This window comes from Haliotis rubra, unplaced genomic scaffold, assembly GCF_003918875.1.
Source record: "Haliotis rubra isolate DU_JTF1 unplaced genomic scaffold, ASM391887v1 Scf649, whole genome shotgun sequence".
NCBI lineage: Eukaryota > Metazoa > Mollusca > Gastropoda > Lepetellida > Haliotidae > Haliotis > Haliotis rubra.
Window position 1 is genome coordinate 360,499 of NW_025767356.1, and position 16,471 is coordinate 376,969.

At 41.8% G+C, this 16,471-nt stretch overlaps 1 protein-coding gene across 1 annotated transcript; it reads left to right on the forward strand.

Annotated features, from left to right (window-relative positions):
* The first annotated feature begins 2,431 nt into the window (after window positions 1–2,431).
* On the forward strand, window positions 2,432–10,008 carry LOC124257070. The gene is made up of 7 exons (XM_046691048.1): window positions 2,432–2,724; window positions 4,034–4,231; window positions 4,528–4,641; window positions 6,053–6,094; window positions 7,392–7,421; window positions 8,185–8,266; window positions 8,994–10,008. The coding sequence occupies exons 1-7, from the start codon at window positions 2,649–2,651 to the stop codon at window positions 9,457–9,459; spliced, it is 1,008 nt and encodes a 335-aa protein (XP_046547004.1). The 5' UTR covers window positions 2,432–2,648; the 3' UTR covers window positions 9,460–10,008.
* Window positions 10,009–16,471: the final 6,463 nt, after the last annotated feature.

Sequence of the window (16,471 nt, forward strand, 5' to 3'; positions counted from 1 at the left end):
AATACCGAGCGCCAGACATGGCAACAACAAGTACCTTCTTACTGACGTGTTGTGATAAGACAAAGCCGGGACTGACACTGTATACCAGCCCATGGTGTACTTGCTATATAGCAGTACTTGAAACACTACTACCACAACTTGAAACACTATATACCGTATGGCTGCATTCAGATACAGGACTATGTATGGATGCCTTGAGGGGGCATATTGTCGTGTTTTCTAAAGACGTGTTAATACGTTGTTAAGTATTCACATTGTCACATGCAATTAGCTCAACAGTAAATTACAACAATTTGAGGTATGACCAATATTTTCAAGTGTGCGGGTTCTAGTCCATTATGTGGACCCTCAAAATACATGCTGACACTTAAATGCTATGTAAGACTTTTATAGACCAATGGGTCAGCATGCATGTAGTCAACTACTGTAAATCATGAAATTGATGCGTCTCGAATTTAATGCGAGTGCGAGGGTCTAATCTAAAATATCACGAAATTAATGCGAGCTCAGGAATCATTATTGTTGATGATAAAATGTGACACCCTGAATCTTTGATGTTGTTCATTTTCTGTTCACACTTGTTATTTACCAAATAAACTGAATTGAGCTTGAATTGAATTGAATAAAATGTTCACATTAATTTCATGATTTACAGTATATGTATTCCATCGGCATCTGGTTTGAAAAGACGAAATTAATCATACACGTCAAACTATTCCAGCTGATCTTGTTGCGGAAACCCAGGTACACAACCATTGTTTCACTGTAATGTGTGTATGTATTTGGTTATAGATTAAATAAAGGCTTGATACGATACAGACATGTTGTGTTATCAGTGCATTGTGAACCTCTATTAGTTTTACGAACATATGTTTTAATCATGACACCGTATGACCTACTAGTATTAAAAATGTAAAATGTAACATTGCTATGGACCGGAAATAGACAGGTTTCGGCCTCCGTGTCGTGCCTGTCAGCATCTGAAGTGGGGAATAATGGGAGTAGAATAGTGTCATATCTGTTGCGATATTTGTGTGGCAACAACACTTCCTTGTACGTTAGTGAGTGAATTTAGTTTTATGCCGTTTATGACAATATTCCAACAATGTCACGTTGGGGGGACAGGAAATGGGCTTCACGTATTGTACCCATGTGGGGAATCGAACCCGGGCCTTTGGGGGCACGAGCGAACGCTTTATCCACTAGGCAACCACACTGACCCGACCTTCTTGAAATTCGTAACAACATTATTTATCAAAATTAATTAGAATGCTGTGAAGTTTGACAAGCAAATTCGCACAACTGGTCGAAATGAAGGCGTTGTACGGAGCTGTTTCCCTCGGGCACACCTATCACTGTGGGTTCGAATCCAGGTCCGCTCACCTTGTGTGTAAAGGTTTATCAGGACCCATACCTGTACTCGCAGGTTTCACCACCGTGACTGACAAACGTCTGAGACTTTTATCACTTGGGACTGTTTTACACATTGAGCTGAGATGGTGTGATATCACAGAAACCGAACTCTCTCACCAGCGTTTCGTGTCATTTAGTCAAACATATGTGTTTTCACAAATGCCCGTTAAATCATGTCAATAACAAGTGTTGGGAAGATAAATTCGAGGAAGAAAATCAAATCAAGTTTCTGAAATGTTACAGAAAGCAACATCACTTGACGGAAATAATTAGTTGTTATGTAATCTCAAAATGGTCTTGTGAATATTGCACGCGTGTCTGTGCATGTTTAGACAAAACGTCCCCATGATCCAACGATAAATGACCTCATTGAATGTAAATGTTCGCAAATGACAATCAAATGTCTGAATACAAATCACGCATGGTTAAAATGTGAAATTTCAATTGCAGAGTCATTCAGAGAAAATATTAAAACAATAGGAGTTACGTCTCTTTTGAACAAAAGGAAACTGTGATCGTTGTCTGGAATGTCGGTTCCCCAGGTTAGGTTGTATAGCCTTACCAATACTATTGCCTTAATAGATCCGGCGACTTTATGGGTAACAACTTCGCCTGAAAGCACGAAAACGGAGTAAGAATCTACATGTCGTCCTATGCAATAAACAAACAATTGTTATCCATAAAGTCGTATACTTTATGGTTAACTCAGACTTTCTAGAAAGCCTATCAAACAATTAGCACTACATTCTTGCTGGTGGGTTTCGACGCCGTGTTGAACCTCGGGAAGTCCTCCAAGCGGACACACCGTCATAGAATATTGTGAAACTCAGTTACTCTTTCCATGCACTCGCTCAATCAGTGTTTTATTAACAACCAGTGTTAGCTAGGAAACGTTATGACATTTAATGGACATGTATGGGTCGGGTTACTAAAAGCGTGACTCGACAGTACAACGTTCACCTATTTGGTTTCGATACAAATCCTTCCCTGTGTCCCGGATGCAGATTGCAGGTTGATCCACGTGCCCCCATACAAAAGTTATTCAGCAAGTGGCCATTGACTAAACATAGCTACTATATCACTTAATGAATCATGCAGGAGAATGAATCTCAAGGAAAACCATCTGAAATTATAGATACAGGGATACGTTTCCAGCCGGAAATAGCAAACTTACTCAACAAAAAGTTTCTTAGCTATTACGCAGGGTTTTTTCAAAATAACACACGCTCTTCTCAATGGCTCGTGGGAGTATCGTTTTGCTTCTATGTGTTCTAGTTCACTGCGTTTCCATGGTGATGATGTCAAAGATTGGTAAGTACCATTGCTGCTTAAATTAAACCTGACTCGCTGTTTGTAATGAGAAGATAATCCATGGCATATATAACATTGTTATAACATAACGATCGATGGATATATGTTTTGTAACCACGACGAATCCCGGTATAATTTTATTGTGATCCGCTGTATGTCAGCAACATCGTGATCTTGGGTTATACACAGCCAACGATCATTCTGTTTTTATTCAGCAGACCATATCCGCAACTGAAGTACTTGAGACTTCATAATATCATGATTGTGCTTTCACAATTTCGTTAAAACGTATTACTTATAACCGACATAGGCTAGTGTTATACATAACTGAACATTTTGCAGGCTCATCGTTTATCAATGTTATGCATGTACACTTTAGCAGTTAAGAACCACCCGCTTCTATCACAATACTGCATTTAATCTTCCGCACCAGGAGTATGAACGTACAGTGCAGAATGACAGATACATGTCAGGTTTTCTTACTAAAAAACTTAGGGACTAAAGGTTGATGATTCATTGAAGGCGGAAGCTGAATCTCAAACGTAAACCATTCAGAATGTGAACAATTATGTCAGAATGTGTATGGGTGCTCTTTTACCCCAATTGACGGATTTTAACTGTCCAGCAATCTTGGTATGGTATATATATATATACGTATCCTATGAAACGTTATGTCAGAGATGGGAACTCTTTAAGAACCGCTGAATACTCAGTAACCACGTGACATTGCTTCAGTTTGTGCAACTTGTCACGTGTTCTGGAGTCTTGGTCTGAAACTTAATTGACCTTATCGTACAATGTTCTGAGACAAAATATGACAAAAGCAATTTTCATATTCCTGTAATAAGGTTTAATTTTTTACACTAGTTAATAACCCTAAATATTGTGTTCGTTGCATACATTGACTGCTATTTCTGAACGTCTGACGGAACGAATATCTGAAAACTATAGTTCCCATCAAGTAAGAACTAAGATACAGTAGAAATGACAATATGATGGATAATCAGCTCCATTATTTTCACAAAAGCGACGTTTCGGTATAGATATGTCTAACCTTGCTTGGAAACGGTATAAGATACCGAAACGTCCCTATGTTGAAAATGAAGAAGTCGATCATCCATAAAGTTGTCATCTCTATACCACCAACTTCTAGAATGCCACTCAAACAAAATAGGATACAGTAAGAGACATGTGCAGTACGTATCTAATATCCATGGTGATTTCCTAACATCATTATAGAGCATCCAGTTGTCATCACTTGAAATGAAATGAAACCATTTTCCAATGACTGCCTTTTACCTATCAATAGAAATCGCGTCATCCAGCTTCCAACTGTCACGGACCAGGGCGAACATGTCCGTGGCAGAACTAGATTGTCAAACCAGGAACGGCACCTCGATACACCTTACAGACCTGAGACAGTCAACATTTCAGACATCCTTCCTGCTTGTAGCCAAACAGCTTGGCAAGGCAGTATGGCTAGGCAGAAATGGCACCAAACTTGAAGGTAAAGATGGAACTTGGTGTAAACCCTTTGTTAAAGGAGTTAAATGTTTCCACGAATTGGACTAGGATGACAAAGTACACGACAGCATTGACTTGCAGTACATTATAATCCGATTACGTACAATACATGGTCATAACATTCAAATGAAAATGAAAGCGATCAATCCATACTACAGTATTCATTTTACACCATCCACAGCTGGTGGTCAATGCTCCGCCTAGTACCCTGACACCCTGACACATAAAATGAAAAGTGAGTTAACCATTCTACAATTCGTATTGTTTCACTATTCACAGCCGAAGGTCGATGCTCGGTATTATACCCGAACACTCCCGACGTTGCCAGCATAAACTCATCAGACTGTGGAGAGCTGCATCACTACATATGCTTCCAGAGCACTAACGCCAATGGTAAGTGTCTATGACCACACTGTTTTAACTGAAACGCTTAATCTTTCAATAACTGATAGAATTCATCTGCTTAGTTGGTTTTATTTTCATTATCAAATAATCTGGTTTGGTAAATAAGTAAAACTTTGCTTGTATCACTACATCACCAGTACATATATCATATAAACAATATACACAAGAACTGGATACACAAAACACACAAATCAAATCATATAAAATCATGTGCCTTGAACGAATTTATGAACCTTGAGCTTGCAGTTAGATTTCATTAATTGTGTACATATATTGGTCTGGAATAATTTATCAACTCGTTTAGTCTTAAAGATGTATTGATGCAGGTACTCTATTATGTTCGTATTGACTTTGTTGGTAGCTGGAGGTATTTCACATAACACAGTTTGGAGCCTGTGGCCATTCACATATAAATATTTTCTAACAGTAGTACTGGTGTTACTGTGTATAACTTACATGTAAAAAGATATCGAACGATATCTTCATTGTGGTATCCACAAGCGCATTCAGAGTTGTTATAAATCTGCTTAGTTATTATCATACGGCAGATACTAAGTACAAATGAAGTAAGGACAACAAGTAACAAATGATTGTTGAGAATGTTTTCGGACAACGCACTCGGTAAAAGCATTCACTCAAAATCACGTAGACTGAAAAATGTCAGACACCGGAAATATGGCGCAAATCTCCAACATAACTGAAACCGAAACAACATTCGACAACGATGCGGTCGACATGACCCTGACAGTGGTCTATATATTCCCTTTACGTCAAATGAGTTTGAACAAGATCATATTGTGAGTGATTTAACAGGACAAGCAACCAACACGGTTTATGACATAATACATAAGGTAAAACATCATCTCATTTCTTAAAAGTGAAATATCCGTCCATAAACGTTTATATGAAATTCCCCCAATCAGAGCCGTCACTGATATTACTTTGTGCCGGAAGAGATGTGTCAATTTCGCAAAACGTTCGCCGTTCTCTGTGTAAATCTTTGCTGTGTCGATTATGGTGTGAAACAGACAGCAAGAGACACAGGGGCACTTGGTCGATGAAGGTATACTACATATGATGCAATTACATTGTAAACTTACCATTTTTCCTTGAAGTAGTTCAATTATGCAGAACACTCGCGAATAAAGGCAAAACATTATGTTCCTTTGGGGCATGTATTACAACTGATTGATGTGTGAAATGCTGTAGCGTGACGTCCGGTTATATATGCATAGAGTACGTACCGTACGTACATGACTCGATGTAAGTGTACAACCACGGCACACACATAGAAATGTTTGAAATAGTATGGGCCAACATGACTGTTCCTACTTCTCGTTCGATGATTGACGTGTATGTATATAACATGTGTGCATAAGTTTATTCGTATATTTGACAGATAAAACAATGACGACAATCGTTACCGGTATCTCCAATTCCTGTGAGTATATTAGCTTATTCACCACCGCACGTTATCACTATCCACTTCCAATCAACACCGACACGTTCTTCATCACTATCCACCACGTCAGCCTTCATCAACACACATCGCATCACTCCCAATCACCACCGACACCTTCTTCATCACTATCCACCACGTCAGCCTTCATCAACACACATCGCATCACTCCCAATCACCACCGACACCTTCTTCATCACTATCCACCACGTCAGCCTTCATCAACACACATCGCATCACTCCCAATCACCACCGACACCTTCTTCATCACTATCCACCACGTCAGCCTTCATCAACACACATCGCATCACTCCCAATCACCACCGACACGTTCTTCATCACTATCCACCACGTCAGCCTTCATCAACACACATCGCATCACTCCCAATCACCACCGACACCCTCTTCATCACTATCCACCACGTCAGCCTTCATCAACACACATCGCATCACTCCCAATCACCACCGACACCCTCTTCATCACTATCCACCACGTCAGCCTTCATCGACACACATCGCATCACTCCCAATCACCACCGACACCCTCTTCATCACTATCCACCACGTCAGCCTTCATCGACACACATCGCATCACTCCCAATCACCACCGACACGTTCGTTATCACTATCCACCCCGGCAGATACTTCCCCTCCAGTGGCATTTGCTTACACTGCGTTCCCGTTGATGGCGTCTCCTGCATGCACATCCACACCCATCCCACTCTTACTTCATTTACCACTCCATCCCCTCCACCCCCAACCCCCAAAAGCCTTCAAACAGTTAGGTTATGGTTCATCTGCATCTGTGTTCTGCCTGGCAATAGTGAATTTGCAGAGAGTCGTGTTTAAAGGGAGATAACTCTTTGAAATAGCTTGTGAGTTGAAGTGGCGTTATACGCTCGCTCCCATAAGACAGCAAGCTCAATGCTGATGCAATGCCTGTGTGCTATACATTGCATCTGACCTAGATCTATGACAGTTTCAATAACACTCGCACTTGCAACATATGTCCTTGTTTGTGTGGCTTGCATTGGCCAGCATTGCTTACTTGTGACAGTTCCCCGAGAACACTGAACCCCGAGAACACGTGCCTGAACGGAACATGAAACGCTGGAGATTTAAAATGTTTGGCAGTGTTGCAGGACTTTAGGTCATCATTACTGACAAAAGTTCAATGTGTGCGTGCGTGCGTGCTCGCATGTGTGTGTTTGTGCGTGCGTGCGTGCGTGTTTTGTCTAGATTTTTATAAATTTGTAACAACAAATTCTCTTTTCTACAGCTGCTAGTTCAAGTGGACATGACTCAATAAGTAAGTTGCAGAATTATCTGACAAACATCGGGGCAATCACTGTTATCACGTGGTACTCGAACGACAGTTTCAGTCATGGCGGCTAAAATATACTGAACCTGTTGTAGTGAAACATAGTCTATTGTGCCCAATGATCTTTTCATATTTATGTTTTTTACAATATATTTTACAAGATCAAGCAGCGTATTGGTTATAAACACATCCGAGCAGGCTTCAGTATTCCTGGGATGAACGAGATCCGGACGACGAAGGCGGGATAATTCGCTTTGCAGCGAAATTAGGTGTAATGCTGCCTTAAACAGACAGACCGACAGACAGACAGATTTTATTAAATAAAGAGGCCTTGGGCCCATGATACATACTTTCTTGGTGATATATAATAGCTGAGTAAGAATATATAGCAGTTTAGTAGGCACAGGTATGAAATTTGTAATACAATATTATATAAACAACAAATTGCATTTATTAATTGTTGGTTTTAAATGATGAGCCTTACTGTGTACCAGTGATAACTGAAGGGTTAAGTGCTTTGGGTTAATAGTGTTGGGTCTCAGTTTCCATACTTTATATAAATACAGACGTATACTATGTAGGGTAGAGACATCACAGTGTACCAGTAATAACTGCAAGACTGAGTGCTTTTAGATTAATATCCAACACTATTAAACAAACGTCCCTCAACTCAACCATGCCTTTTTCAAAGTTTCATGTCGAGTGATTTTGTTGTGCCTTCCACTGTTCATTGTTTATGTCTATGTTACAGCGCCAGCTCACGTCATCGTCATTATATACGTCGTATGTGTCGTCATTGTCCTCGCTGTTGGTGTCGCAGTTGTCAAGTTCAGGTTAGAACGTTCCCATGATGAGAATCTGTCATGACAAAACAGAATGAAATTCAGCGACCAAGCAAAATCCTGCTCCACTAAACCCTGTTTGTTGCCGGCTTGACGTCATCAGTATGGGATTAGAGGTTCACATTCCCATACGCTTTGATGCTTCTTGATAGATGGGCGGTCGGGTAGCCGAGTGATTAAAGCGTTCGCTCGTAACGCCGAAGACAGGGGTTCGATTCCCCACATGGGTGCAATGTGTGAAGCCATTTCTGGTGTTCCCGCCGTGGGGATGGATATTGATATTGATGGAATATTACTAAAAGCGGCGTAAAGCCATACTCACTCACTCACTCTTGATAGAATTACAACAAAGGTCGACTGGGCACGGGTCCAGTCACATCCCCGCAACCTGACATGCGTCAATATATAAAATATCATCTTGGTTCTGACTCAGGTTATTTCCAGATTAAACTAAAAATATATTATGTAGAGAAAGACAATGATGATAAAAGGTTAGTCCAAGTACCCCTGACACCCACCCACCCACCCTCCCCAGTACTCCTCCAACGGCGTGAACGTTGGTCATAATATCGGTCTGTGGATTGTTTGCTCTAGACTCGAGTATAAAATGGAAACAGCCATTCCAGGGTTCGGCGATAAACAACAGCGAACACTGTCTCTACAAACTCAGCGTTTAAACAGAAAATCTCAGGAATAAATATACCCCTCAATGTTTCAGGAAACATCCCATGACGTCGATGATGGTCCCCTATCGTTCGCCACCCCCTAGTCTCCCTCTCATCTATGGCGTTCAACACTCGCGCATCAGACCCCCTTTCCACAGGCGCCTCACACCACAGGTCCGAAAGTTGTCGGAGGTGAGTGAAGGGGCGGAGAATAGCCCGGGAAGTATGCTTCTCTACAACGAAGGGGCGGCCCGATCTCACGTGGGCGCTGTTGACGACATCATGTACGAGCAATACAACTTCAGCCCCGAGATAAGGGGGAACGACTGTCCGATGACGCCGGATTCGGAAACGTACACACCTCTTTTGAATCCCCCAACTGATGATGGCGACGTCACTAGTACAATCATTTTCTTTGGGCCGAACGCTCCCGTACCGACAGGTCTAACGTCACTCAATACCGATGCAGTTCTAGAGAACCCTGTCTATGAATCCTATGTTGGTAGTACGTATGTCTAGGGAGTCAGATTGAGCTATACGGATGCGACAGCTTCCAGTAGCTTGACGGTAACTCACTTACACGCGGTGTGAAAGCATGTGTCCTTGCTTGTTCAGACTTACGTTGGTTTTGTATTGCTACTTAGAAACCACGACAAGAACTGTTTTGGTTGTGGACGGACACCCGGCACAGATGTAACAATTCAAACCTACCTGTCCTTGTTTTCAACCTTATCACACGGCTCCAGACAGGATACTCATCCGACATTAACGTAATGTGGATCGGTTGTTTGGTTGTTTTCGGCCAGGTCGACCATCCAATTAAACCAACTGCAACTTGTAAGGCAGCCTGATCAATATTGCAATCAGCTACCTTAGCTCCGTGTCTGTATATAGCGAGTACCACAGACGAGAGCGTCAGTAAAACCACTTTTGTGTACAGTTTACACATGTTTTAAAGTCCTGTTCTGGCTGTCACAATTATATTGCTCACATGTTATATTAGCAACTGTTTTTCATTCTGTCTTCCATGATTAAAATCATGTTTGTACAAACAAATCTTAAAAGGAATACATTGTTATTTCTGTTATGCAGTTAAAATATCGTGCAAAATTCCCATGCTGCATCTTGCGGTCGGAAGCACTGTGATTCTGGGGATGAAGAATGATTTTACGCCACTTCCAGCAATTCTCTTTGCGCATCCGTACATCACTGGACTTAACATTTTTGTGTGCAAATTGTACAATGAAGAATCGGCTTTCGCACTTTGTGGGTTCGTGTCCTCCCACTATGAGTTGCAAGTACAGGTCTAAATACAGATCCGTCTTTACTCTGGGAGTTATATATTCCAATATAGAGTGAATGTCAATTCTTGTAATCACCGTTATAACTCGTGGGAAGTACACAAAATTTCATTTTGCATGCTTTACTATATGCTAATACTGACAGCCCCACAACAACCTGCTATTTCGCTGAGTATGAACGATAGCTCCACTAGTGCCATGAGTGTACGTGCTGCCCAAGTCCTTCCAATGGTAAACTGTTTCGTACTTGCAATAGACGTATTTAGACAATACCATTGGATAGTTAGAGAAATGTTCGAACTGCCCCAGTCAGTCAGTAAAAGAACTATTGTCACAGCGATGTAAAACTTCCACGAGGCGTACAGGACCTCAACATGACCAAAACAATTTCGTAAGATGTTCAAAAAGCCGTGGCTGTTTCCTGGTGTTATTTATCTATTTCTCTGATTGTCGCGAAAGACATTTATATAGATGTGTCAGACAGATACTGAGGTAAATTGTTTGACGAATATTATTACTAACAGTCTAGAGATGGATCGAGTGGATAGTGTTGATAGTGTCTCGAGTGGATAGTGTTGATAGTGTCTCGAGTGGATAGTGCTGATGGTGTCTCGAGTGGATAGTGTTGATAGTGTCTCGAGTGGATAGTGTTGATTGGCGATTCTTCCTTTTGTTTACTGGAATTGGTCGTTGAGAAGTTATTCCTGCACAGGCTCGCTGTCACACTCAAGCTGCTGAGACTTTCTCGAAGCACAATAAAAACGTGAAGTTTAAGATCAAACTGTCTAAATGGCAAGAAACAACGCTTCTGTATGTATTCCAGCAAAGTAATTCCCAAGTGTGACCCCAGGAATATTGAAGTTACTGTAATATCTGTCAGTATTGACGTCATTTCAAGAATACAGTCCCTTAAAAAATATGCACATCAGTATGTATGTTTCATAAACAGGCTAAAAAACGTCAGGGTGATGAGCGGTTTATGCAGGATGCACGAAATGTAAACTCACAAATCGATAGCTCAAACACTATCCTGTCCGTATAAATCCGTCGCTGTAGAAGCGGTCCCTGAAGACTACTACCACACTGCTTGTCTCGAAACTGGGATGACCCAATCGAAGTGAATGTCATCATGTGCATAGAATGTCTAGAAACTGGTTATATTACCCACATACTTGTACTGACCTTAAGGACATACCATTTAATATGTCATTTATTATTAAACAGGTTGAATGATGCTGCGTGTGAGTGCCCTGCTTGTAGGTATCAAAAGGATAGAACAAGGATTATCTGGCGCAATGTGGTTATAACTGCATGGCTTTTGCCCAAATTTTGACTGTTAGTTGACACAGAGACTAACACGGACACTGACATACACTCACAAACACAGTGAGTGAGTGGGTGAATTTAGTTTTACGCCGCACTCAGCAATATTCCAGCTATATGGCGGCGGTCTGTAAATAATCGACTCTGGACCAAACAATTCAAGGATCAACAGCATGAACATCGATCTACGCAATTGGGAACCGATGACATGTGTCAACCCAGGCAACGAACCTGACCACCCGATCCCGTTAGTCGCCTCATACGGGTTGTTGAAGGCCAATTCTAACCCGGATCTTCACGGGTACACAAACACTGGCACACATGCACGCACACACAGACACAGGTACAAATACACATACATACATACATACATACATACATACATACATACATACATACATACATACATACATACATACATACATACATACATACATACATACATACATACATACATACATACATACATACATACATCCATACATACACATACATACATACATACATACATACATACATACATACATACATACATACATACATACATACATACATACATACATACATACATACATACACACACACAAGCATACATAGAAGCATCCATCCATCCATGCGTGCAGAGAGTTCCATATACGTCAACGTAAATATGTTTGACCCCATCGGTCCATGTCACTTTTCCCCACCTCCAGTAATCGGTCCGGAGTAGACACGGCATGATGCGACGGGCACGGTGATCAACAGTTGCTGACATCAAACATCTTCATCTACGCGAGCATCGTGATCAACCTCTCTCTCAATTTCTTCGGTGAATGAATGAATGAGTTTAGTTTTACGCCGCAACATTCCAGCTATATGGCGGCGGTGAATTATCAGAAGATAACAAAGAATGTAGTTGACGCAGTTGATGTGGTACTTCCTGAACTGAGACAATCATCAGAAATAGCATACAGTCAGATCATTTTTGGAAAAACCCGGCATGCTGCTTTACAAGCCTGACTGTGTCAACAATTAACGTTCTTTCTTCTCACGTCTCCTGCATAACCACTGCACCCCAGTGCAAACATGCATACTTGTATTCCTTCTGTACTTGAAGACTCGTGTCTCAACCTTGAGTGTAAAGGACAGATTACTTAAAACTTCTAACTGAAATTGATGTACAAAATGTACATAAAAATGTGAAAATGTCATTCCAAATGAAAATGTGAGGTATGATGTGTATACGTCATGATGCATATGCGATGTTACTTTACGCTAAGACGACATGAGTCCAGTATTCATATGCCCGCTGGGAAACAGAACAGCAGCGACGATGTTATTGACAGGTGCTGATTGATGGCCTCCCTGTAACCCTGTGATGTACTGATACAGGTTACCTGTGCATGACACGAAACTCCCCGGCATGTCACGACAAGGCAGGGCGGACGTGTGGCCTGCAAGCATGACGTGAGCCGGAGCCACGGAGTGTATCAGTCTTACTGAAGACGAAATTCCCAGCATTCCGTTGACAGCCATCATATGTCGGTCATATGCAGCATTGTTTTTATTGTAAGTCATCAAGCCCTGACACTGCGGGCCTAACACAATAAGGCCACACGTTTGTCTGGTCCAGTTTGTGTTTGCTGCCAGCGGTTCTTCACTCACCCAGGCACTTCACAGACAGCCGTTACGTTCACAACATGTAGACAACAGTAAACCTTAAGATGCGTACCAAAACACATACAGGTAAACCAATGAACATATTTAACGCCAAAATTATTACACATCACTGCATTTATTTTAAGGTGAGTTTGGTCCTAGAGAAGTAATTAGTGATGTGCCATGATGAACGCAAATCACCCTCCACCAAATCGCAATCATAATTTTAATAATCATAACCATTGTGATGGTCAAGAACCTAACAGGTGATACCTATTGAGTGAGTGAGTGAGTTTAATTTTACGCCCCACTCAGCAATATTCCAGCTATATGGAGGCGGTCTGTGAATAATCGAGTCTGGACCAGACAATCCAGTGATCAACAGTGATCTGCGCAGATGGGAACCGATGACAGGTGTCAACCAAGTCAGCGAGCCTGACCACCCGATCCCGTTAGTCTCCTCTTACGACAAGCATGGGTTACTGAAGATCAATATTCTAACCCGGACCTTCACGGGTCTGATACCTCTTGAACATAGAGATACCACCACTTATAAGTTCAGATTATTAAAAGCACGTGTAAGGAATTGATATTTTTGAGTGGATAATAACAGATGGACAACTGACAAAAACAACAACACAGAAAGGACGCTCATTCATTGAAATGTTCCTCAGTCAGAAAGGATCAAACACACGTGAGGTCAAATCGAAAAGTCACTATCGCGTGTGGCCGCCATTTGCATTGACACATGCAGTTCAACGTCTCCTCATTGAGTAAATAAGCGTCCGAATAGAGTTCTGAAGGATGGCATTCCACTTCTGCAGTAGTGCAGCCTCAAGTTCAAGGATGTTTCGCATCTGTTGTCGCCGCGAAAGACTTTGACCAATTTCCTCCTACAAGTGGTCCATGGGGGGATACATATGGCGACTGTGCTGGCCAATGAATAACCTGGATATGTTGCTGGGCCAGATACTGCATGGAAAGTCTTGTTGTGTGTGCCCGTGCGTTGTCCTGTTGAAAAGTATGGGCATCTTGGTGGTGATTGAAGACAGATATGATGTGATTCTGAAGAATCTGCTCACGGTAATAAAGGGCATTAACTCTCTCTTGACAGACATGAAGGCAGTCATGTGATTGTGATTTATTCCACCCCAGACCATGACACTCCCACCACCCAGAGGTCTGTCTGACACACACTCATCAGCATAACGTTCACCACGTCTACGCCAAACACGTAATCGGCCGTCAGCATTACGTAGATGAAGACATGACTCGTCAGTGACTACCACACCATGCCATTGTTGTGACCTTTACTGAAAATGCCTTCTAGCCCATTGTATACGCTCATTACGGTGTCTGTCAGTCAGAACTGGTCCAACATAAGGACGTCGAGCATGGAGCCCTGTAGCGTGTAGACGGTGTCGCATGGAGTCAGCGCTGATGACCCCCACGTCAACCTTAAACTAGTGCAGCAGTCCTGGCAGTCGGCAGTGTTCAATCACTGATATGGACAAGGTCAATATGGTGATCCTGATGGAGCGTCGTAACACGTTGTTGCCATGATCATTGAAGGTCACGGGTGCTGCCTGCTTACTGATGTCGTCTATGAAGCCTAACGATAGTGGAGTGGCCATGTCCAAGTTGTCGAGCAATATCCCTGCTGCTGGTGCCAACCTGAATCATGCCTAGTGCACGTTGTCTTTCGTGAGGTGTTAACCTCGGCATCTCTGTCCTCGTTTCACAATCGTTAGTGAAGCAATTAGAATCGGTTCTCATACACCTGCTTTTAATGTCACAGTCAGTAAGATTTCAGAACGAAATTCGCGCTTTTGTCATGACGTGGCTGCATGTTGATGCATTTTGTAATTAAGAGTCAAGCTGTGGACAGGAATTTGTATCTAAAGCATTTATTCAACTGGACATGCCCTTCGACTTCATGTTAGTTATATCCATTGATCATTGTCATGCTGAAATCCATCTTGATGAAAATGTGGACAATTTTAGACTGGTGCGTTTTCAATGATGTTCAGTATATATAAGCTTCAGTGGAATTACCAACAGGCTGTAGCAGTGTAACATCCTGTTTACCGATTTTGTCCATTGCCACTGAGCGTTCTTTGATTTAGTCGGGAGTACCTGAGAGGCTATTCCATCAGTCTGTTTTTTACCATGTCCCTGTTACAAACAAACACACACACACACACACACGCACACACACACACACACACACACGGAGAGAGGACAGAGCGTCAGTCCCTATGCTTGTCAAGTCGTGTCTTGTATCTGAATGTTTGTTGTTTCACGCCGCACTCTATTCCAGCTATATGGCGGCGGTCTGTAAATAATCGAAATAATCACACTGGTCTGATACAATCTCGTCAGTTGTGTCGAGAAACGTGGATATTTATTTTGTTGTCAACTGTGTCCTAGGACGTATAATGAAACCATCATGCTACGTGTGAGTAGATGAATGGCCCAGAGCTCAAATCTCGTACGTTGAGGACACAGTACGAGCTTTTATGATCGACCAAACAACGTGATATATGTACCTAGATTGTCGAACCCTTGTAGCATTTCAAAGTGTCAGTGTTCCACTCCTTGACCCCACGTGTAACCCCCTTGTACATATGTCTGTTTGTTTGCTTGTTGTTGTTTTTTATATTACAATCGAGTCCAGTAATTCCGCGCGTCCGGTAATTCTGCGCAGCTGCAATAGCGTACTTCCGTATCGAAGGTAAACATCATCTGCTACCACATTCACGCTTGAAATCGGGGGACATTTCTACAAGGTACTGGCTTTTAAACACTAAAGGTAGATAAATTGAAAATTCGTTTCTTCAGACTTTAAACCTTTTTCTTCATTATTGATAATTGGATTTAATATGAAACACTCTTCCTTACATTGATGAAGTCATTTCGAAAATAGTCTGGCCCTAATACGCTTCCATACTGCGGATCTCCAGCTGGGTGTTATGCGCATCAGTTGCTGCGCAGGATTACCGGACAGCAAGCGATGTCGTCAGAACGCCGGTAAGGTCAACCGTAAGGCATAATGCAACGTTAGAATCTTATAGTCGTCAAGAAAACTTATATTTCTAGGTAAATATGATGCATACCAGCATTTTTAGTCAAATAAACCACAAAAAATAAGAGACGTTAGCAGTGTATGAAATAAGGCCCGTCCGACCGCTCGAGACGAGATTTCTGACGGACGGTTTAGATTTACAGCTACCCAGCCCGATGGTCTGGTAAAAGATTGAGATGCTATA

Excerpts from the sequence above, each read along its gene's own strand:
- LOC124257070 (XM_046691048.1), top strand. The coding sequence starts at position 2,649 with ATGGCTCGTGGGAGTATCGTTTTGCTTCTATGTGTTCTAGTTCACTGC. Across the intron at positions 2,725-4,033 it reads GGTGATGATGTCAAAGATTG|AAATCGCGTCATCCAGCTTC; the intron begins GTAAGTACCATT and ends ACCTATCAATAG. Across the intron at positions 8,267-8,993 it reads GTCGCAGTTGTCAAGTTCAG|GAAACATCCCATGACGTCGA; the intron begins GTTAGAACGTTC and ends TCAATGTTTCAG.